This window comes from Zootermopsis nevadensis, unplaced genomic scaffold (genome assembly GCF_977971745.1).
Source record: "Zootermopsis nevadensis isolate Lab colony 2312 unplaced genomic scaffold, Znev_1.0 Znev_ptg000028l, whole genome shotgun sequence".
Taxonomy (NCBI): Eukaryota; Metazoa; Arthropoda; class Insecta; order Blattodea; family Termopsidae; genus Zootermopsis; species Zootermopsis nevadensis.
In genome coordinates, this window is record NW_028259160.1 from 21,742,478 (window position 1) to 21,768,559 (window position 26,082).

The following is a 26,082-nucleotide window of genomic DNA, read 5'->3' on the forward strand; positions in this document are numbered from 1 at the left end:
ATGGCCGAACCTCTGTCGATGATGACGAGCGTTCTCCATTTAATGACCAGCTGATAGAGTTTACTGACACGTTTTCGAAAAATACGCAACAATTTTTAAGTAACATATTTTGTAAAAAAATAAAAACAACATGGCCAACCGCGCTGAAATCTTTTAATTTTCAGTTTGCCCGCGACAACTAATGTTACATTCGAGCTAAGATTATGAAATTCGTATGTAGATAAACTACAAACATTACTATAAATTATGTAAGGGAAATTTAGCAAGCAATTAGAAACATGGCGACGGTGCGAAGAAAAAGTAATATCCCTCAAATTCAATGCATACATGTATATTAACTTAACATTATTATACGAAAAAACACAATTATGATGAGAAGTGTAATATATATTAAATTTATTGGAGCCATTAGAATCGTTGCGTCCTATGAACATCTATATACGTGATGTGCGTGCTGACTCATAATCTAAATTCCATTTTACTCATGGATTACAAATTTACATAAACTAAATGTAACGAAAGTCCATTTTATTACTGGATCATAAACACACGTGACCTAAACTTCATTTTAATGTTTGGCTGTAAACTTACATGACCTAAATTCAACATAACACAAGATTTGAGTGACGAGTCTGTTCAGCAGAAATGAACCTTGTTCATGATCTCGGCATCAGATGGCAGCAGATGCAGATTAGTGGTCAGGTTCACGCTCCAGCCGCCTTTCTCGACCCCACCCCACGAAAATGTCGCGGGTTTAATGCGGTGACACAAATATAACCAGAAGATGAAGGTGGAACATAACAACGTAATAATAAGCGATAAGGATTTAAAACATATTTTGTACAAAGTTCAGGATACTCGGACAGAATTTACTTCTGCAATGTTTCGAGTTCATTTTTGATGACACTTTATCAATAGCAGTGGTTACGTAGAATTGAAAGAGATTTGTATAAAAAAAAGTATGTGACAACAGGACCGAATAAATTAGGGACGAAAAATACTTTATTTTGTTTTTGCAGAGAATATTCCTTGCTGTAAATAAATCAGGAAATTTTGGAATTTAATTTACATGAGAAACTGACATTATGCACATATTTATTATAATAATTTTAGTAAGTCTCCCAATTCACGTAAGTAATTAAATCGGAAACGAAGAGAAATATTGCTGACTCAATAAAAAAATCCATTCGTTTCTTGTCAAATTTCAAATACATTATAATTAAGGCTTATAAAGCGTATATTATAATGAATTATTATTTTTAAGTTGCGATTTTTAATTGTTTCTCCGACGAATAGCTTACAATTTTTGGAACATTAAGAAAGTGGAAACATTGATATCTTTCAAAATAAAACTTTAATTAATTCAAATTACGACTCTGCATAGATAAATCGGTATTAAGTCTATATGCAATACACAAAGCAACAATTCGCACATAAATAAAGTTGCAACTTAGAGAACTTAAAACATTAAAATTCACTGGCAAGAGGTGTGCCACGAGAAAATGTTCCCAGGCCTGTGTTATGCTTTTCAATCAGGCTTCTCTGTCTCATGATAATAATTCATGAAACAGGGCGTATGTGGTCACAGACATGTCTGAAGCTATCAGTCTATTGTTTCTTATAGCTTCTTCTCTTTTCGACTGCATAACAACAACTTAATGAAAAGTTTCCCCACAACAACCAAGCGAGCCCAGCGGCGCGAGGAAAATAATTTTCCGCGCAGTTGGTATGAACATCTCTTAACGGTTGCCAGTAATTTGCGACATGAGACAGTTGGTTACACACGCATTTAACGAGTCTCGGAGCGTACACAACGAAGGGACTGCATTTAACACTGGGGTAATTTGCTGTGCAACACTATTTGAGCTTGCGTTTCAACAAAAAATAAACCCACAGGCCTACCAACGCAACCGACTTTTAAAATAATCGGATTAACGCCCACAGGAAGTAATTCACGTAAAGAACAGAAGTGATAGCATTTTTTATAGCGTAAGTGATCATTTCAGGAAATGGACGTCTTGTTTGAAATCCGTCTGTTAATGATATTACTTTATTTCCAAACAATTCAAAGGAAATAACAGAGCTAACGTGACCCGAGCAATTTCATTGCTGCAGGGGAACATTATGATCAACCTAACCTAACCTAACCTAACAACATAACCTGACCTAACATAACCTAACATAACCTGACATAACAACCTGACCTAACCTGACCTAACGTAACATAACCTGACATAACCTAACATAACCTGACCCAACATAACCTGACCTAACATAACCTAACCTAACCTGACCTAACATAACCTAACATAACATAACCTAACATAACATAACCTAACCTAACATAATCTGACCTAACATAACCTGACCTAACATAACCTAACCTAACCTGACCTAACATAACCTGACCTAACCTGACTCACTTCCAGCCGCCTCGTCAACCCACAATCAACCACAACAATGTAATCCATTATTATCTATTATTATCTCTATCCTTTTACACCGAACGGCCCTCCTCACGAACACTAATGTACGCTTAAAAACACTAGCTGGATTCTCACCTGAGCCAGATGAATCCAATCTACATTCTGACATATAATTTCCTTAAGATTCACTTTAATAACATCCTCCGATTACGTATTCCAAGAGCCAGTTAACTTCAAGTTTATTTCTTAAATTTTATAAGCATTTCCCATGCCTACTTTACGTGCTACATGCCCTGTCCGTCTTATTAATTGGCATGTGTGGCCATGGCATGCGAAAATCTGAGATGGAAACAAAATTACTGTCATTGAATTCAAAATCACGCGTGTTACAATGAAAATACACAGGCTCTATCCCTTAAATAGATGTGACATGTTCTGAGATAAAGACGTTTGACATGGAAAATAATTAAGCTGCTTCTATCAGTCAGTCAGTCAGTACATTCAACAGGTTATGACGAAGAAACGTGGTTATGTTATGTTAGGTCAGGTTATATCAGGTTATGTTAGGTCAGGTTATGTTAGGTCAGGTTATGTCAGGTTATGTTAGGTCAGGTTATGTTAGGTTATGTCAGGTTATGTTAGGTCAGGTTATGTTAGGTTATGTCAGGTTATGTTAGGTAAGGTTATGTTAGGTCAGGTTATGTTAGGTTATGTTAGGTTAGGTTAGGTTATACGTGGTAGAGCGAAAGATCATGTACGTATAAGCATATAGAAATGTACCTAATTACCTGCGTGTGTCAAGGAACAAACTTGCTGTATTTGTTTAGCAATACTTACTTCTTCAACGTTGCATCCTTCATGAATAAAGTATCCATCGGAAGGAAAACTACGTCTCCGAGGATGAATCAGAAGGCAAGACGACATCAATAGTACCACAACACGTCAAATAAAACTCAACAACACCGGGAGAACAATAAATACGCTCCCGAGAATGTGAGAGAAACATGGTAGTACCAAAAACATCGTTGCCCTTCAACGTCTGCTTGGGCGGAGAACTGCCTCGGCCTTGAAGCCGTCAAATCATGCTAAATGCTGTCCTAAAAACATTGCCCCTTACTGAAAAAGTTCTGCATGAGATTTGATACTATGAGCGTGTTACCATCAGTGACCCAAACAGCGTACAAAGTTCCTTTTTAAACTGTGATGTGCTAAAAAATGTAAAAATTAGACCAAACACTACAAAGCCAGAAAATTAATGGAGAACTGTTCATTTTCTGTTTATTAGAACAGCTGTGTGTCTACGCAAATGGGTATTTTTTTTAAAGGTGGAGTTAATTCGGTGCTCAGACAGAATTCTAAAGACAGGCAGGCCAGGATTCAAGTGTGTCGAGACAACACACATTTGAGACAAATTAAGACTGATTATTTATTGTTTATTTGTAATAAATTTCTTAAACTTCCGGGATTTTTTGTTCTCAGTTGTTGGCACAATGCGAATAGACGTAAACCCAGTCAGTATGGCCGCAGGGGAGAGAAGAACAATAATTTCCCTCTGTACAGAATCGAACCCTGAATAACCAGTCCGAAGTCACACTTTACTGAGATAACCTAGGCTCCAATTTTGACTAAACCTTGTTTCAAATAGCACCTTTTTAAAGACGAATTTTAAATGAGTAAAATTTCTTCACTACGTAGAGCATACGAGTCGTGACCTTGAAACAGACTTTCCTTGTTTAAAGTCGACAGCCGAACCTAATCGTCACAAATTCCAAAACCCAACATTCTAGAGTTCAAGAGGTAATCTAGGAATGTACTTCTTACAAAGATGACCAAACGTTCGTCCACTTTGCGTATACATAAAATCAATAAATTCATTTCAGTAATTAGTTCAACAAAATGAAGCTTCTTGTTCAAGCTCGCCTGTCACGCACAGATAGTCCACACGCAACACAGAACTCCCTTGACAACGCAAAGGCCCCCTATCTCGTTGATCGACAAGTTTGTTCGTCGTGTCAGGTTAGGTTATTGAAATAAAATATGTTACAGTACCCGAAGTTTAAAAAAAAATGGTACTGGATGAAACAACTGAAGACAGAAAATAAAAAAATAAGTTAAAATTATATAAAAAAATGTATATTCTATTTAAAAATTGCAAATGTCTGTTTTCTGTGCATCTAAGTATCTTAGAGCAGGGGAGAAATGTAGTTTGTTTCGAGATAAAAAGAGAACTTATGAAACAGTTTGGAAGGAGCCTGAGTTTAAAATAAAATAAAACCAAGAAAGAATTTAAAAAAACGCTGAAATGAAACCGTTTTTAGCCAAATTAAATTTCGCTAAGAAGTCCCTGACATAAATTAAGGCGAGAGTCGTCTAGGTCGACGTGGACGTGAATGTAAATGAGCGGGCAGATAAACGCCTTTGATTCTACGAAGCAACGCGACTTACAAGAGGACAAGATTCTTGATTTATATTCTATACAAATTACAATCGATAAAACTGATAAACATCTTCTAGAACATAACTGCAAAGATCGGTATTGACTCTGAAACTACGAGGTCCGAGGTTCGAACATCAGTTAGAGGGCAGTGTAACATCTTCAGTTAGGTCTTCCTCAGGGTCTCCTGTGAAGATGAAATACAATACGACGTTGACGTACGCCCAGGCTTAAAGTTGCGAGTAGCGAGAAAAGGGTTCTAGACGTCGTGTGGACTGTACACTGATAGGGCAAGTGTTCTGTCTGACGACAGGTCCATATGAACAGGATCCTTCCATCCTTTTCTCGGACTGGGACCTGTTCATATACGTTCTTGGCAGATGATCCAGAAGTGGTTTGCCATTGCCTTCTTCTGTGTGTGAATGGAGTAATTGTTGGGATGCCACGGAGGAAAACTCCGTGTTGCCTAGACCACGGCCTTGCCCAACACAAGTTATAAATTCGAACCCGAGTCCCCAGGATTACAAGGCCAGCGTTCTAACCGCTAGACCGCTAAGTGAATCGGTGATTAGATGATAAAATGACGTATAATCTTTAATCTAAGCCAATGCTGAGAGTGGGAGAGGAGACGATATTTTGAACTGACCGCGAAATTAATTTTCTAATCGAAATTCTTACTAACATCAACACATGAAACTAATTAGTGTCTTAATTTATAGTGCCTCTCCGATGCTAAAATCTCCAGTTGTGTGCAGTAATTTCTCCACAATAATTTCACAAAGAAGTCTTACCACATGAGAAACAGATAGAAAACTTTAATTTCTTTGGGAAAAAATCACAAAATGCGCGGGACGTATAACACCCAGGGGAATGTCTTGGGGAGATGACAAACGATCAGCTAATTGTTAGTATGTAACACCACCACGGCAGAGATGAAAGTTGGAATTGGATTACGAAGTGAACGATTAATACTAGAATAAACAAGGTTTTGAAACAGAAGTTGTATTGTTCTTTCCCTGGATTGACTTTGACATTTGCAGTTCGACATCAGTGAGCGGTGTGGCGAATTGTCTAGCACTTACGATGTCTGGTCAGTCGGAAATTCCACGTTCAAATCCAGGCACTGAGGCCGGTAATACCAAATGGAAGGTTGTCGTATCCCTCCCCCGTCACCAGTTAGAAATCTAAAATAACTCGTGAGGGCCTCCTTTCATGTCCTTTACATTTCCTTTAAGATATTAATAAAGAGACATATTATTTTTAAGACGAGTGTTAAATCCGCCACTGCATATTTACGACAAGTGCAATGCTTCATTCAGTCTCTTACGTTGGACATTAAGGGTGGTTTTTCAGTGAGGGGTCAGAGAAAATCTCATAACGAGGGACGTCAAATTTCCAACATAAATCACAATTATTATATATTTCAATTTACATTTTTACGTAATGCTAATGTTTCTTAACGTTTAAAAATTTAAAACCGTTATTTTTTTTAAAAAAATATTGATCTTGGTATTGTATTAACGTAGCAAACCAAAGCTTCACGATGCTAAAAACTCATTTCTGTAATGCATACGCCTGCTCCGTCTGAAAGCAACCCGCCTCACTTCTCCCATCTGCCGCCCCTTATTTTAGACAACCCCACAAACAGCAGCAAACGGCGAATATGTACGACGTCTCTACAGGTTTGAACGTGTTATTTGGTGTAATGATGGAGGTAAATAGAACAGAGAGAATCAGAGACAAAATCGATAATATGTCACAGTTGTAGCACAAAAACCAGATGGAAGGCGAGTTATTTATTGTTCAGAGTAGACGTCATCGTAAAAGAATCCTTGGGATCTCTCATAAGATCACAACTTTCAGGAATGTAGTTCATGAACATCCTACGCGGAACTAAGCTAAAAATACAGATCCTATTTCCATCGAACGGAATACACGTCAAAAACACTTTTCACGAAATACACGGGTCTCGCATTACAGCCTTCAACTTTTCCTTAATTACATCATTTCTCCACTGTCGATATCAGTGAACATCGCATTATTTCTTTTTTCACACAGTTGGTACAGTGGATTCCCGGTTAATTGGGACACATCGGGGACTAGAAAACTTTGGCCCAATTAAGCGACGTTCCACGTAAACAGTTAAAATGGTTTCGACGCCTTGTGTAATGGAACTGACATTTCTAAGTACGACCACACAAAATACCATCAACGGAAACCAAATGGTACTTGATCGTTATACGAAATAACTTGCAATAAATAACCCGATGTTGTGCATCCGGGAGGCACTTTAAATCAAAAAGGCTACTGTCCTACAGGCGACAGATGGAATCAATAACAATGGCTTAATACATTAATAAAAGCCAACAATAGAAGCACGCAATCCGAATCTTCTCTGTTTCTGTCGCTCGCTGGCGCCATGTTGCCAAATCTCTTATTATTGTCAAAATGCCAGAGAACAATTATCACCCTAAAGTAGACTATAAATTTCAGTGCGTATTTACATAAATTCAAGGGATGATCCTAGTGGCGCCATAACACTCGAATTATTTTCTCGAAGTTTCATGTAATCGATTATTCTACGTTGTACTTGAAATAAAACCACCAAAAAATCTAATCGCTCAAAAAAAAAATTGGAACTGGATCATAAACAAATTAAGTGTAAGGTTTGTGTAAAAATTCTGGTGTGTTCGCCACTAATTGTCGACTCACGTTTTAGAATCTCAGAAAAAATATCACACACAGTTAAGTTAACTGGTCACCGCATCTACTTATTCATGTAAATCGCGTTTTAATGTATTTGAACTCAACGAGAACAGAAATTTATCGGTAAAATATAGTAAAAGATCCAAATTTCATACAAATGTATTCATCCGCTATCGAGTCTTTCGTGCGTACAGACGGGCGGCTGTCCGCGGGAAATCGAATGCGCCCAAAACTTAGTGCGAGGTTACAAATGCAACACATACCAGCCCAAAACAAGCCTTCCCTTGGACAAAGTCGTTATTTGCTACTGTAATCTCGGTGATAATGGTGAGTCACCCATACGGCTTCTCCCCCTCCACGTCAGTGGATGGACCAATCATACCACGAGTCAAGGAACTGTTTGTTACAGGTCTTGCGGGCTGATTCCGCCAACGAAGTGTCTCATATTATGAAAAATTTACGGTGTACAAAATGACACAGCCCAGGCAGCACACACACACACAAATACTAAAGAAGAATAAAAATTAGTCCCAACCTGTTGTTGATGTAGAGGATTTACTCCCACCACTGATAATGCAACCTGTCCTGCCAGCGATGCCCAGAGCTTCGTCATCCAGTTCAGAAATGGCCCACTCGTCCGTGGCACACGATGAAATGGAATATTCTCGTGCCGCCGATTCGAAGTCCACAAAATCTGCTTCAAAGCCACACTGCATTGTTGGGTAAGCAGGTTGTTTCGTGTCTTCCTGTACCGCCGACATTCTCCACTGGCTGCAAGTCACGACACAAAAAACTCCATCACAGATGCATCACTCTTATTGAAACAATTACGCTTTCTTTCCATTGTAGCTCTGATACACCGCGTGAACACAATGTCACTGGCTGCACAGACGTATCAATTAGATAAAAATCCTTCACGTTTTTCACTGCACTTACATCCTTGGTTAACTTTCACTACCTGTAATAATAACACGTAAACATACATTCAACTCCTATTGTTAATTCACAACACCGAAATAAAAAACAACACATTGGTAGATAACCATTGTCGCAGACTACGAAATAAAATCACTGTCAGAAATTGTGTACGTAAAGATATTTTTAATTATGTGTTCAACAATCCACACATATCCAGTGTAAACCAATGCTGGATATTATAACGCACGCCAATACCATTTTAAAGCGATTTTATGATATATTTATGCACAAGGGAATTTCACACATTGCCCACACTTCTGGTTATATCATGTAAATAATTACATTAATTTTACTCGAGGCGTACGATTACAACAATCCATTTTCACACAGTCCAATACATCCGCTTGCATTCCAAATTAACGTGAGAACAAACTTATTTATTTGATTTTCGTGTAAAGTTGATCACATAGTCATCTCCGTGGAAAGTTTTGTTCACAAAATGACGTACTTATCGAATTTCAATGTTTTGGTGCGTTACAGTACGGAAGCAAACCGTCACAACCTCACTTAACAGCTGACAGCCGCGTACTGTCTCCCTCGCTCGTTCGCTTGTTTCTTGTCCGTTAATTCGCCGCCGCCCCCGAGCCGCGTCGCCACTAGTCTCAGTACGTACAAAACAGCAGCAGACGATAAAATGACGCATGCGTGATATGAACCTTGTTATCTGTTGACAATATTATTTCCTCTCTTTGACTGTATAAGAAACACGTGAATTCCATTGATGCTAATTTTAATTTAACTCATTTACAGATTGTAAATCTACGGCCATAAGAGCTGGTTAACAAAAACAGAGAAAACACGTTTCGTAGCGAAATTTATATTTTCCATTAATACACACGTAAGTTACATCTTTGAAATGAAGATAGATTTATTTGTGGTTTATTTAACAATTCTATCAGTAGTATTTGTTTATTACCATGCTGAAATAATAAATAAATAAATAAAATATATTAAAACGTAAGTTTCATAACACAGATATCCTTTGAAGTCGACGTTCACGTAAATGGTATTAAATAATTCAGTCCGTACCGCGAAGAAAACACCATATTTCACCAAATGTTTAACGCTGTTTAAGAAAATAATCCCCGTTTACAGTGACGATTATACAAACCAGTAAATACAAACTGGAGAGTTAATTATTGTTAAAGTTGGTTGTAAACTAAGTAACCACGTGATTTTAACATGTTAAGACATTCTACGTTCACAGACCGTGGAAAAAAAATCTTACAAAACACTGGCAGAGTATGAATAACGATGCTGACTCTGCTGGGACGGTCTAGCAATCCGGTGGCCCGTGACCACGTGCTGTGCCACGAATATCTGGTTTTGTAGGAAGCTTCAAACATTGACCTCCAAATTCCTCGCATTGACCCCGTCACGTGGGGGCAAGTTGAGAACATTTGGACACTGCCCACTTCACGCACAAACTATTCCACTGGACCAATAAATTACCAGACAACATTTCGTAATATCCTTCTCAAAGAAACTTATTCGATTGAAAATGTTTCATTTCATCTCTACCAGAATCTCATGAATCAATTGAAACTCATGCCTAATTACCCTCAGGGCCCTTGTAGTTCACTTTGACATGAACTTCTTGTATCAGGCAGTGTTCTGCCAGGTTAAGTACCCCCTCTGTAAGTACACGTGTTGATTCCTCGCTCCCACATCAGAGCATTAAATGAGTTTCGACCCTTCGTTTAGCGACGGAAGGAACCCCTTAGTTCTGAAGGCACTTACGAGGTGCGATCGGAAAGTTTCAAGACTGCGCGTATAAAAAAACCCCGTACACTTATCTCAGGTATTAAATTCATCCATCACCCTCGAAGTAGTTCCCCTGGGAGTGAACACAACGATCCCAGCGCCGCTGCCAAGCCTGGAAGCATCCCTGGAAATCTTTCTTTGTCAGCCTGTCAAGCACCATCTGCGATTCTGCCTGAATCTCTTCTATCGTCTCAAATCTCCTTCCCTTTAGCTGAATTTTCATCTTTGGGAAGAGGAAGAAGTCACAAGGAGCTTAGAAAGGAAGTTGGGGTCGGTTCTTGCAAGATCTTTGAGCTCGTGACAAACGAGAAGTCGATTCTGCTTCTGGTCCTCAGACAGGAGCCTTGGCGTCGCATGTGGAGTTCTTCCTTTAGAATCAGCTGACAGGTCCCATAGCCTATCCCAACAATGTCGCACAAGTCGTTGATGGTACGACGTCGATCTTCGTGACATTTTCGGGCGTTGTGCTCGAAGATGGTCGTCCAGAACGCTCGTCATCATCGACAGAGGTTCGGCCATTTTTAAAACGTGAATGCCACACAAAAGTTTGTGCACGACCCATTGCGGACTCCCCAAATGCTTGCTTTAGCATTTCATAGGTTTCCGTAGCCGTTTTGGCGAGTCTTTGGCAAGAGATTCAGGCATAATCGCAGATGGTGCTTGACAGGCTGACAAAGAAAGATTTCCAGGGATGCTTCCAGGCTTGGCAGCGGCGCTGGGATCGTTGTGTTCACTCCCAGGGGAACTACTTCGAGGGTGATGGCTGAATTTAATACCTGAGATAAGTGTACGGGTTTTTATAGGCGCAGTCTGGTAACTTTCCGATCGCACCTCGTATCAAGGCCTTTACCCAAGGTAACAACCCCGTTTGCTTAAGAATACCACAGTTTTAGTATTAATACACTTTTCTTTATTTCAAGCTTTGCGTTTTGGACCATGAACGATTTAATCTAACAAATGGCGACGTCTTGTGATCCTACCATCGTTATTTTATGGTTAGCTGGTGGGCTGGTGAGTGTTGAACGCATAAAAACAAAGCAGTCTGGCTTTTATACGGGCCTTTTACAGAACAACGTTAACGTACAGCCCGCGGGACCACTGTCTGCACGGTTTCCACATGCGATATTTTTAGAATCTTCCATTATTCCCACGCACGAAACAAACAGATGAAGTGAATCATCCATTCGTTTGACTGTCCTTGAGCTGACATCGCAATGCTCAGTGGAAAATGTCGTGAGACTCGATGTCACTACCACACGACAACGAGCCTTTGCTGACGAGGTTACAAAGAAACGGATTTTGACTTCGCCGTCCCTGTTAAAGCTCTTAAAATGGCTGTCTTCATCATCATAATCGCCGTGATGATGGAGGCAGAAAGTACCACCGAAACGTCGGTAAACTTCTACCAGACTACACAGCGCAACAACCCAGCAGACAGAAATCTTCAGACTCATCGCCCTGATGACGGAGGCAGTGCGACCTCTGAAACGTTGGTTAACATCGACCAGACTACACAGCGCAACAACCCAGAACACAGCCACCTTCAGACTCATCGCCCTGATGATGGAGGCAGTATGACCTCTGAAACGTTGGTAAACATCGACCAGACTACACAGCGCAACAACCCAGAAGACAGAAATCTTCATACTCTGATGACGGAGGCAGTATGACCTCCGAAACGTTGGTTAACATCGACCAGACTACACAGCGCAACAACCCAGAAGACAGAAATCTTTATACTCATCACCCTGATTATGGAGGCAGTATGACCTCTGAAACGTTGGTAAACATCGACCAGACTACACAGCGCAACAACCCAGAACACAGCCACCTTCAGACTCATCGCCCTGATGATGGAGGCAGTATGACCTCTGAAACGTTGGTAAACATCGACCAGACTACACAGCGCAACAACCCAGAAGACAGAAATCTTTATACTCATCACCCTGATTATGGAGGCAGTATGACCTCTGAAACGTTGGTAAACATCGACCAGACTACACAGCGCAACAACCCAGAACACAGCCACCTTCAGACTCATCGCCCTGATGATGGAGGCAGTATGACCTCTGAAACGTTGGTAAACATCGACCAGACTACACAGCGCAACAACCCAGAAGACAGAAATCTTCATACTCTGATGACGGAGGCAGTATGACCTCCGAAACGTTGGTTAACATCGACCAGACTACACAGCGCAACAACCCAGAAGACAGAAATCTTTATACTCATCACCCTGATTATGGAGGCAGTATGACCTCTGAAACGTTGGTAAACATCGACCAGACTACACAGCGCAACAACCCAGAAGACAGAAATCTTCATACTCTGATGACGGAGGCAGTATGACCTCCGAAACGTTGGTTAACATCGACCAGACTACACAGCGCAACAACCCAGAAGACAGAAATCTTCATACTCATCGCCCTGATGATGGAGGCAGTATGACCTCTGAAACGTTGGTAAACATCGACCAGACTACACAGCGCAACAACCCAGAAGACAGCCATCTTCAGACTCATCGCCCTGATGATGGAGGCAGTATGACCTCTGAAACGTTGGTAAACATCGACCAGACTACACAGCGCAACAACCCAGAAGACAGAAATCTTCATACTCTGATGACGGAGGCAGTATGACCTCCGAAACGTTGGTTAACATCGACCAGACTACACAGCGCAACAACCCAGAAGACAGAAATCTTTATACTCATCGCCCTGATGATGGAGGCAGTATGACCTCTGAAACGTTGGTAAACATCGACCAGACTACACAGCGCAACAACCCAGAAGACAGCCATCTTCAGACTCATCGCCCTGATGATGGAGGCAGTATGACCTCTGAAACGTTGGTAAACATCGACCAGACTACACAGCGCAACAACCCAGAAGACAGCCATCTTCAGACTCATCGCCCTGATGATGGAGGCAGTATGACCTCTGAAACGTTGGTAAACATCGACCAGACTACACAGCGCAACAACCCAGAAGACAGAAATCTTTATACTCATCGCCCTGATGATGGAGGCAGTATGACCTCTGAAACGTTGGTAAACATCGACCAGACTACACAGCGCAACAACCCAGAAGACAGAAATCTTCATACTCTGATGACGGAGGCAGTATGACCTCCGAAACGTTGGTTAACATCGACCAGACTACACAGCGCAACAACCCAGAAGACAGAAATCTTCATACTCATCGCCCTGATGATGGAGGCAGTATGACCTCTGAAACGTTGGTAAACATCGACCAGACTACACAGCGCAACAACCCAGAAGACAGCCATCTTCAGACTCATCGCCCTGATGATGGAGGCAGTATGACCTCTGAAACGTTGGTAAACATCGACCAGACTACACAGCGCAACAACCCAGAAGACAGAAATCTTCATACTCATCGCCCTGATGATGGAGGCAGTATGACCTCTGAAACGTTGGTAAACATCGACCAGACTACACAGCGCAACAACCCAGAAGACAGAAATCTTCATACTCATCGCCCTGATGACGGAGGCAGTATGACCTCCGAAACGTTGGTTAACATCGACCAGACTACACAGCGCAACAACCCAGAAGACAGAAATCTTCATACTCATCGCCCTGATGATGGAGGCAGTATGACCTCTGAAACGTTGGTAAACATCGACCAGACTACACAGCGCAACAACCCAGAAGACAGCCATCTTCAGACTCATCGCCCTGATGATGGAGGCAGTATGACCTCTGAAACGTTGGTAAACATCGACCAGACTACACAGCGCAACAACCCAGAAGACAGAAATCTTCATACTCATCGCCCTGATGACGGAGGCAGTATGACCTCCGAAACGTTGGTTAACATCGACCAGACTACACAGCGCAACAACCCAGAAGACAGAAATCTTCATACTCATCGCCCTGATGATGGAGGCAGTATGACCTCTGAAACGTTGGTAAACATCGACCAGACTACACAGCGCAACAACCCAGAAGACAGCCATCTTCAGACTCATCGCCCTGATGATGGAGGCAGTATGACCTCCGAAACGTTGGTTAACATCGACCAGACTACACAGCGCAACAACCCAGAAGACAGAAATCTTCATACTCTGATGACGGAGGCAGTATGACCTCCGAAACGTTGGTTAACATCGACCAGACTACACAGCGCAACAACCCAGAAGACAGAAATCTTCATACTCTGATGACGGAGGCAGTATGACCTCCGAAACGTTGGTTAACATCGACCAGACTACACAGCGCAACAACCCAGAAGACAGAAATCTTTATACTCATCACCCTGATTATGGAGGCAGTATGACCTCTGAAACGTTGGTAAACATCGACCAGACTACACAGCGCAACAACCCAGAAGACAGAAATCTTCATACTCTGATGACGGAGGCAGTATGACCTCCGAAACGTTGGTTAACATCGACCAGACTACACAGCGCAACAACCCAGAAGACAGAAATCTTCAGACTCATCGCCCTGATGATGGAGGCAGTATGACCTCTGAAACGTTGGTTAACATCAACCAGACTACACAGCGCAACAACCCAGAAGACAGCCATCTTCAGACTCATCGCCTTGGAAACTTCAAATCCTACACAATAATGCTTTAGACGTAAATCAGTATTTAAATATTTGGAGTTTCGTAACTTACCAAGAACCCATTTTAACTCAGCCTTGGTCATATCACGCTTACATATATTATTTAAGCCATCCAAATTACACGATATACCTGTACGTTAAATCGATATCTATCGATCTTGCACGATTACATATATCGATTTAGCAATCGATAGAAATTGTCAGATGTAATATTTCTTATGTTACTAGCAATAAGTCTCGTGCTTTGGGGGGCTGTGTTAATGTCGATGGATGTCAGATTATCAATCACAGCGATCGGTAAATTTATAATCCCTGATGGTGATATATTTCGCCGAAATCATAACAGTACAGAAACACCGTTAGCAGCATTGATGCTGGCTAACACAAGACCACGACAAGTAAAGATTGTCACTGATACAGGCCCTGCCGTGATAAGTCGTTGGTTTAACAAAGTTTGCTTACGTTTCACAAATGTTTTGGTTGTAGGAGGAATGTTATCCGTGATATATCACACCCAGAGACCTTTGGAACCAGCCAACAAACATACCTTCCGTCTGTCTTGGTCTTCCGGGTTGTGGAATTGTAATTGGCGAAGTTTAAGCGAATCGGAGAGAAAATTATGTCTGATTTACATAAATTGTAATGTTATAATCACTAATGGACAACGTTTTTGGTGTATAAGAAAATTATCAGCGGTTAATATAACAGAGTATTTTACTGACAGGACGTAATATACAGACAGATAAAGATTTTTTGTGGGGAATTGAGGATAAAATCACGGACACTACTGACACCTTTTGTGAGAAACTGATCCATATAGTCGATTTAACCGTCACGGTGGTCTAGCGGTTAGAACGCTGGCCTTGTAATCCTGAGGTCTCGGGTTCGATTCCCGGCGGTGCCCGAATTTATAACTCGTGTTGGGCAAGGCCGTGGTCTAGGCAACACGGAGTTTTCCTCCGTGGCATCCCAACAATTACTCCACTCACACACAGAAGAAGGCAATGGCAAACCACTTCTGGATCATCTGCCAAGAACGTATATGAACAGGTCCCAGTCCGAGAAAAGGATGGAAGGATCCTGTTCATATGGACCTGTCGTCAGACAGAACACTAAATAATAATAAGATGAGGTGGTCTAGCGGTTAGAACGCTGGCCTTGTAATCCTGGGATCTCAGGTTCGATTCCCGGCGGTGCCCGAATTTATAACTCGTGTTGGGCAAGGCCGTGGTCTAGGCAACACGGAGTTTTCCTCCGTGGCATCCCAACAATTACTCCACTCACACACAGAAGAAGGCAATGGCAAACCACTTCTGGATCATCTGCCAAGAACGTATATGAACAGGTCCCAGTCCGAGAAAAGGATGGAAGGATCCTGTTCATATGGACCTGTCGTCAGACAGAACACTAATAATATAATAGTCGATTTAGTTCAAGGAATAGGTCTTCAAAACGAAGTTATTATTAGAATACATCAAACAAACGGTTAGCGGAATATAAATTTTAAATATGAAAATTATAAACGAGATTTTTCGTCAAAATCTGTGATGATATTGGAATTGTATAAGCAAAATTTTGCGGTGTAGTGACTGTTTCAGTCTATTTAACGGTGCAAACGTTACAGTGATATCAATTTCACGCACACAAAACTCGTACTACATATTGACCAATAAGGCGAGAGGAAACCAATTCGTGCTATGACGTCAAATTATCTGTGGGACCAGTGGCGAGATATAAAATTCAGAAATATGACATATCGAAGTGTCGAACTTCAATACACTGACAATCGACATAAGATTCTCGTTCGTGGTCGATTATGTTCAAAGAGAAAACCCTCCTGTCTGAGCATTCCTCTCAGTCGTATTAACTCTTGAGATAATTATTGTCTGTCATGTTATTAGAGCCCTCTCTGAGTATCATCGCTGCCACTAGATTTGTACAAACAGATTGCTTCATTTAATTTTCATGTTTAAATGGAGCTCGAGGGGAGGATGTGAGTTAGGGGTAGAAGGGGGGGTGAGGTACATTGATCGAGCTGTCCCCTCTGCGGGGTTTGGGGGTGGTTGCGGAACAGTCAGTAGGTCGACTAGTGCATCGATATAATGTGTACAGTCATTATAAAATAAAACGGCGACATAATTGTATTGGGCACTGATATATTTTGATTTGTCGTGGTAAAAGAATGTTCATACCTGGAGAAGCATGTAGATAGAAATCAGAAAGTGGTAATAGCAGATAAACCTACGTGATATCCTTCTCAGAAGGATTAATCTGGCTCTCGGACGCACTGTAACTAATGCTCGTAACGGCCTTCACAGCTGCCCCGTACAAGAACCTCTGTCCGTCCGTGTTACATGTTTCAACGAAAGCTCATGAATTTACTGTGAGATAGGGCCCCATGTTTATTTCTCCAAATTTGAAACTTTAGGACCGTGTCTAAAAAGTACAATAGCTGCCTAAATCAAGTATTTAGGTCTATAAAAAAAAATTCACAATCTGAAGGGTCATATTCTAACGATAAAATAATTTAAACTGTAAATAAATTAAGTTTATTTCTAAGATGGTAAATTTGCGTCATATTGTGATATAATAAGTATATATTAAATCTTGTCCGTCTAATCACAATAAATTCTTATTAAATATTAAAACATTACAATAATTAACATATTAAAATATTTAAAATATTAAATGATGTTCTTTATCCAAATATTCGATTTACATTAGACCATCATTTTTCATGTTTCACGACAACATCGAGTGTGTTATTAAAAATGGAATAAAAATCTGAAAAAGAACATCGTTTGATATCTGGTAAAAATGTGATAAAAATGCACGCTAGCATAATATATGAAAATTGTATTTGAATTATTTATCGTTTTGAAGCTTTATATAATTATATACACCTGAGGATGGTTCTTTTAGGAACTGAAACATGTCGTGAAACATGAAAAATGATGGTCTAATGTAAAATCGAATATTTCGATAAAGAACATCATTTAATATTTTAAATATTTTAAAATGTTAATTATTGTAATATTTTAATATTTTAATAAGAATTATTGTGATTAGACGGACAAGATTTAAAATATAAGTTTATTTCTTTGCTCGGTAGGTAAACCGGGCGAAGTACCCAAGTTCTTCAGTAACACAGCTTTCAAAGATAAAGGATCTGTTGTCTGCCCAAATTTACCCTTAAAAAAAACTGGACTTAATCCACGAAGATACTATTTATTAAGATTTATGTCTTCTGGGTTGTTGCCCCGTGCAGTCTGGTAGATGTTTACCGACGTTTCAGAGATCCTTGCTGACTCCATCATCAGGGCGATGACTATTTATTATGCCACACATTTTTAATAAACTTAATACCCGATCATGTTTCCTCGTAAGTGGCACATGAAAGTTGCTTCCCTATAACAGATTGGACTTACTATTTCTGAAATTAAAGCGTCTATAGAGCTGGCACATGCGCAAAGGACTGATTTCGGTCGTGTGAGATGGACCAGTCCAAAACACGCGCTGGAGGGGTGTCAGCTTCAGTCGGTTTGTATCTCTAGCTGTGTTTAGTTCGGTGCGTCACCGCAGCTGTGCGACCCCCCACTACTACTGAACTCCCCTCTCCCGGCTTACACATCGCGCATTTAGGAGCCACGACTACTCGCGCGACCTCTACTGTCAAGCATTACTTATATGCCAATTAACTAACACATAGAGGAGATCCCATGTGAAATTTATAGTCGTTGATGTGGTAAAGACACTCCTTGCCTTTTATGGAATCTCGGAGTGAATGACCGTGCCCAGTTTGGACAAGATCTAGTACTCGATTACACGTATTTTGAAACAGTTAACATCAAGCGAGTGTTTTTCTGAGTTCCGTTATCTTCAGATCTACTCCAAGGTTTCTTAAGTTATCTATTCCATGTTTTTCAGACTATAATTTATCTGTCGCCAATAGAAGAAAGAGTTGTCAGTGGAACCACGGTTCCGGAGAATTTGACGTAAATACGTCTATACGGAAAGGAAGTTTATATATTGGCTTTATTCTAAACATTTCCTTTATACATGCTTTACAATTGAGATACGTTTGATTAAGACTTTGCTTATTTAACTTGAATTAGTTACGCTTAAAGATGGGTCTGTGGTAGCTGAATGTAATGTAAAGTAATGTAATGTAATGTAATATAAAGTAAAGTAAAGTAATGTAAGGTAAGGTAATGCAATGTAAGATAATGTAATATAAAGTAAAGTAATGTAAAGTAATGTAATGTAATGAAATGTAATGTAAGGTAACGTAAGGTAATGTAATGTTTTATAGGTAACAACAATGCCGAGTAAACACGACGTTTCCTAGGTGACCATTATTACACTTTTTCGTTCCACTTTTTCGCCGAATGATCCTTCCTTATAGACGTATTTACGTCAAAAAAAAAATTCAAGACTTTTACGATTTATAATTTCGGGTGAATAATAAAATTTATAAAAATTTTCTTTGTAATGTTCAGAATTATTCCGCTACTCTCTCTTTCACATACAAACATTTTGCTCAGAATTCTGTTCTAATATATCCAGACGTCATTTTATCGCATCTGAACACAGCGTTCCATGCCCATTGTCTTATATATTCCGTGTTATTTACGTACTGACACATCAGAGTGTCTGGAAGACAACGTCTCACGTAATGGCTTTAATCGAGTAGGCGCCATCTGCAGTCTTCTCGAGTACCCATTCAGATGTCAGCGTTAAACTCTTTCGGACAGACAGACAGACAAACTGTATTTCTATAGTTTAAGTTACGAAAAGGCCTGAAGCAAATTCCTGGAACTTTGCATGAAATTTATTCCATATTACAGGATCTATTTGTCAAGTTAAACTTTATAATAAGGACGACATATATTTCGTCTTACCAGAAGAAGTTATGAAAACTCTGTGGGTTTATATACCGAGTTTATTTTATTTCGAATTCTTTAGCTCGTCAAATAGCTCCTGACTTGTGACACAAACTACATTTCAATATTATTCTAGCAAATCGAGTGATGTTATTAGAATAATATTGTATTTGTTACAACAATTTTTCTGCTCGTAATATAATGACAATTATTAATAACGATATAATTTAATAGTCTATTAACCTACTTATTATAACAATAAACACAAAATGATGTCGTAATGTACTTTGTGTTACAAGTCAGGAGCAATTTGATGAGCTTAGAATTCGAAATATGTCTAATATGTACTTCAGTGGCAGTCATAGGCCATTGCTACGTGTTTGTGCATCCTAATATACGCCGACCTATTACATTTCCTTCTTAAATTCCTTAATTTTTTTTTGGAAAATGTATCATATGTGTGAGTTTATTGTTTGATGTATCATTAAAATATGAACTTCCGGTTTCTCTAATAAGACTCTTGATTCTCTAGATAAACCAAACGTGCTCATAAATTCATTACGACTTGAACTGGGAAGGATTATTAGGTTTTAAACTATCGATTAAACAACCATTTTGAATAAAGACATGTCATAAGAATGGCGGTCCCTGAAGGGGGGAGATCAAACAATCTTATTGCCTTTAGGTCATGGGTAATTCTTTCACGTAAATTCCACTGATACCAACAACTGATAAGCCCAATCTGAAGACGGGACGAGTCCTTTAACTGGGGCAAAGACATCTTTGGAAAGTGATCACCTTGAAGACCAAGAAGGAGATGGTAGCATAGCAATGAGACGAATTTGAAATACACAAGCCCATATCTCGAGTTTTATTTTGTGAGGCGGACGGCTTTGAGGCTATTGTTATTCCCACCTCACAAGTTCGCACAATTATTGTGTTAATATTTATTAAATGTAGTTGGACTTTTAAGATCAGAATGTTTGTGTCAGTTTAATGAAAATTATTCAGCTCGTAAGGTTTAGATTCTCATGGCAGAGATTATGAGATGTCGCCCTGATGATGGAGGTAGCAGGGACCTCTAAAACATCGGTAAATGTCTACCAGACTACATGGCACAATACCCCAGAAGACATCCAAATCCGCGTAGTTCAGAAGTCACCAGACGAACATTAATACTTAAGCCTAAAACTTTTTTTATGAAAAAAAAATTGACTAAATGTGGGGAAAATTAGGGTAGATGCAGGCAATGAGGCTTAAAACTGAAGCTTTCATTTCATTGGCTCAGGGTAAGTATATATTAAATCTTGTCCGTCTAATCACAATAATTCTTATTAAATATTAAAACATTACAATAATTAACATTTTAACATTTAAAATATTTAAAATATTAAATGATGTTCTTTATCGAAATATTCGATTTACATTAGACCATCAATGAATATTTCGATAAAGAACATCATTTAATATTTTAAATATTTAAAAAACATGAAAAATAATGGTCTAATGTAAATCGAATATTTCGACAAAGAACATCATTTAATATTTTAAATATTTTAAATGTTAAAATGTTAAAATGTTAAATTATTGTAATATTTTAATATTTAATAAGAATTATTGTGATTACACGGACAAGACTTAATATATACTTATTATATTACAATATGACGCAATTTTACCATCTTATGGCTCAGGGTAGTTCTGCCCGAAAAGGTTCTCCTAACCAGCTCCGCTTTTCAATAACAGAAATTGCGCTTTTCATGGAAAGCTTCGACGTACGCTGAGAGCAAAGTCGAACTTAAACACTGAACTCATAAGGCTATAACTTGTTGATTAGTTTCTCCTGGCGACTTGTTTTGCTATAAACTTCCATTTTGTATAAGTTGTAGCATGAAGCCATTGCCGTGGCGGGTTTGTTTAGAAATCTGTCACAGACTCTCGCCTGCCACAAAACATGTCCGCAACATTAAAGCTTTGTCAGTTATCGTAGGGCGAAACCAAAAATCCATAAATGTATACATTATTTCCCTCGTTTCAGGAAATAAGTAACTTAGACTCTGAAGAACTCCTTTAAAAACAAAATATTTCCTCCTAACAACAAACAAGATTTTCATGAACGTATCTTAACTTGCAACTGAATTAAATCGACTTCTCAAGACGATTTTATGTTGGTTTTATCTGTAATGACGTGTGGACTAGTTTCATTTATCGCAAGAAAGTTGAACTGTGTTAAATTTTTTTTGGAAAACCATTTCCAGTTTTTCACCTTTAATGCTTCAAAATTCTGATTTACACAGACGTAATATTTATAAAGCGAGTAGCATCTCGTCAGCTATATTTAAACTTTTCCTTTACACCAGAACAAAAGCTGATCAAATGAAACTTTATGTAGTTACATTTCAAACCCCTATCTGTTAAAATGTTAATTAATTCCTCACTGTCTAATAGATCAAAGCCAAACGAAAATTTGGGACCCGCAGTGCCCAGGAACTTGAAGAACGGGTAGTTCCCAGTATCGAATATTTAGACATTCGGTAGGACTCCTTGGACGAGGGATCGGCCCGTCGCAAGGCCTCTACCTGTACAGCACAACACAGAAAAACATCCATGGCTTGAGTGGGATTCGAACCCACGGTCCCAGGTTCCAAGCGCACGAGACGTTCTTTACATTGTTTAGTAAACCAAACGGTGTTTGAACTCTAATACGAGGTGCGATCGGAAGGTTTCCAGATTGCGCGTATAAAAACCCGTACACTTATCTCAGGTATTAAATTCATCCATCACCCTCGAAGTAGTTCCCCTGGGAGTGAACACAACGATCCCAGCGCCGCTGCCAAGCCTGGAAGCATCCCTGGAAATCTTTCTTTGTCAGCCTGTCAAGCACCATCTGCGATTCTGCCTGAATCTCTTGCCAAAGACTCGCCAAAACGGCTACGGAAACCTATAAAATGCTAAAGCAAGCATTTGGGGAGTCCGCAATGGGTCGTGCACAAACTTTTGTGTGGCATTCACGTTTTAAAAATGGCCGAACCTCTGTCGATGATGACGAGCGTTCAGGACGACCATCTTCGAGCACAACGCCCGAAAATGTTACGAAGATCGACGTCGTACCATCAACGACTCGTGCGACATTGTTGGGATAGGCTATGGGACCTGTCAGCTGATTCTAAAGGAAGAACTCCACATGCGACGCATCCTGTCTGAGGACCAGAAGCAGAATCGACTTCTCGTTTGTCAGGAGCTCAAAGATCTTGCAAGAACCGACCCCAACTTCCTTTCTAAGCTCCGTGTGACTTCTTCCTCTTCCCAAAGATAAAAATTCAGCTAAAGGGAAGGAGATTTGAGACGATAGAAGAGATTCAGGCAGAATCGCAGATGGTGCTTGACAGGCTGACAAAGAAAGATTTCCAGGGATGCTTCCAGGTTGGCAGCGGTGCTGGGATCGTTGTGTTCACTCCCAGGGGAACTACTTCGAGGGTGATGGATGAATTTAATACCTGAGATAAGTGTACGGGTTTTTATACGCGCAGTCTTGAAACTTTCCGATCGCACCTCGTACATTTCACTGCGAAAATATAATTTCTTAGCTATTAATCTTTATTATAATCATTTAGATACACAATCTGTCAGTGAAATGGTTAGCACTCTGGACATCATATTCCGAAATTCGGTGTAGAAACAAATTTTCGGGATTGAAGACCGAAAAGATTTTCTCAGGCGCTGCAGACAAGAGATAGAAACAGCAAACGAGAGCTGTTTTAAAACATTTCTCCAGTCTTTGATGCGTTTGTCGGCCAAGTTTTCTCTGCATGGGTAAGCAGTCGATGAACCGAGTACCGTTACCATGACAACTGGCTTCTGAAGGTACGTCTGAACGTGCCTGCAGTCTGACTTAGTCGATAGTCGACTTAGATCGATCCTCGTCCGACACACGACTTATCGATTGTCACTTCTCGTTGCTTCACGTTCCTCATGTCATAGTATCATATGAACTAGGGACAATTTTACCTATACTGGTGGCTAATGAAGAGTTTTAATCGAGGTTATACGAGGTGCGATCGGAAAGTTTCTAGACTGCGCCTATAAAAACCCGTACACTTATCTCAGGTATTAAATTCATCCATCACCCTCGAAGTAGTTCCCCTGGGAGTGAACACAACGATCCCAGCGCCGCTGCCAAGCCTGGAAGCATCCCTGGAAATCTTTCTTTGTCAGCCTGTCAAGCACCATCTGCGATTCTGCCTGAATCTCTTCTATCGGCTCAAATCTCCTTCCCTTTAGCTGAATTTTCATCTTTGGGAAGAGGAAGAAGTCACACGGAGCTTAGAAAGGAAGTTGGGGTCGGTTCTTGCAAGATCTTTGAGCTCCTGACAAACGAGAAGTCGATTCTGCTTCTGGTCCTCAGACAGGATGCGTCGCATGTGGAGTTCTTCCTTTAGAATCAGCTGACAGGTCCCATAGCCTATCCCAACAATGTCGCACAAGTCGTTGATGGTACGACGTCGATCTTCGTGAATGGCCTGCCGAATCTTCGTAACATTTTCGGGCGTTGTGCTCGAAGATGGTCGTCCAGAACGCTCGTCATCATCGACAGAGGTTCGGACATTTTTAAAACGTGAATTCCACACAAAAGTTTGTGCACGACCCATTGCGGACTCCCCAAATGCTTACTTTAGCATTTCATAGGTTTCCGTAGCCGTTTTGGCGAGTCTTTGGCAAAATTTGATGCACACGCCATTCCGAAATCGCAGGAGGGTCGGTGTAATGCACTACCAAAACGCCCGTAACTAAGAAACAAATGCTAATTCGATGATGCCGGCTGGCACACTGATTCACTATGAATGTAGGCCGCACCCCCTAGCGGCAGCGGTTCGCCCTCTATTGACACAGTCTTGAAACTTTCCGATCGCACCTCGTAGTCTTAAAAGCATTTTACTGCAGAGAATAAATAATAGATTTCTTATTAAGAGGAATTCATAAATGTAAGCACGTAATGAGATTGAAGTACGTGAAAGCAAACGGAATAATATTAAGAGTTAAAAGGACAAAACAGATAACCGAGAGGGAAAAAATCGAATTAAACCGGACGCAGAGAAAAGTAAACATACACTTATTGATACAGCAATGAACAGAAATGATGTACTTATCGAACACTGCTACTGTATGATTGAGGAACACACAGAAATCTAAGCGTATAATTAAAGATGTCAATACGCCTTGTACACCAGTTACCATGACAACGCTACTAAGCGGCTTTCGACTTTATGGGATAAGAATTATGGGACGAGTGCTATATGTTTCTGTAACACCGTTGCCATGGTAATCATGTTAATTGATTCTATGCCATATAATTCTCATTAATGAAACTTCATTAGTTCCTTTGGAGCCTAAAATGGAAATATACAAGCATCGGACCGGTTCGTAGTTTCGATAACAGAACGGTCATATACACGCAAGCCAAATTAATGTAAATGTAATATAATGGGCGATGTCCACCACCACTTCCGTAATACAAATGAACAAAAAGTCCTTATGGGATAAAATGTAAACCCAGAGGCATTAGACTGGTTTGCAGTTTATGTAATTTTTAAATAAAGGAACAACTACCATCGGGAACCATTAGTATTATTACAAAGAAGTTACGTTTGAATTTTCATCACGAGAAAGAACGAAGCTTGCATTTTCAAAAATCATTAATTTTAGTAATTGTTGTATTATGAATCGTTCTTAAAAGTTTTTTTTAAATATTTGAATTAACATTCAAACATAATATTATAAATACAACCACCGTTTAAATATTAATCATTTTCCTGCAGCATTGCACCTGAATTTTTTTTTAAAAATGAAAAACGTAGATGATACTATAAGGATAAATATCCTTGGGTTTGGGGAAAATAAACTTTTACATGAAATTCCTTCGATATTTCCCATAATATCGAGTGACAGTCCTATGATAACATTTCGAGCAAGAAGGACTAATAAGAAATGTAATAATTTGTGGAATTTCCCTAAATAACACTGCGCGTTTCCCGCTGTTTATGAACAAAACTAACAAACAAACTAATTCCATTTTTCAGACTCATGATATTATTTATTATTTAGTGTTCTGTCTGACGACAGGTCCATATGAACAGGATCCTTCCATCCTTTTTTCGGACTGGGACCTGTTCATATACGTTCTTGGCAGATGATCCAGAAGTGGTTTGCCATTGCCTTCTTCTGTGTGTGAATGGAGTAATTGTTGGGATGCCACGGAGCAAAACTCCGTGTTGCCTAGACCACGGCCTTGCCCTACAC

At 39.8% G+C, this 26,082-nt stretch overlaps 1 protein-coding gene across 4 annotated transcripts in view; it reads right to left on the reverse strand.

Moving 5' to 3' along the window:
- The window catches only part of LOC110829644 (uncharacterized), a 531,721-nt gene that overhangs the window by 289,601 nt on the left and 216,038 nt on the right, over positions 1-26,082 (reverse strand). For 2 of the 4 annotated variants that reach the window (XR_015537435.1, XM_087357228.1), the window contains exon 1: positions 8,102-9,074. The exons of the other annotated variants lie outside the window; for them this stretch is intronic. Coding sequence is in view for 1 of the 2 variants with exons in the window: in XM_087357228.1 (XP_087213354.1) it covers positions 8,102-8,327 (226 nt within the window). In the remaining variant the exon portion in view is untranslated. Of the gene's footprint in view, positions 1-8,101; positions 9,075-26,082 lie in introns of those variants that run through there. 4 annotated transcript variants of the gene reach the window in all.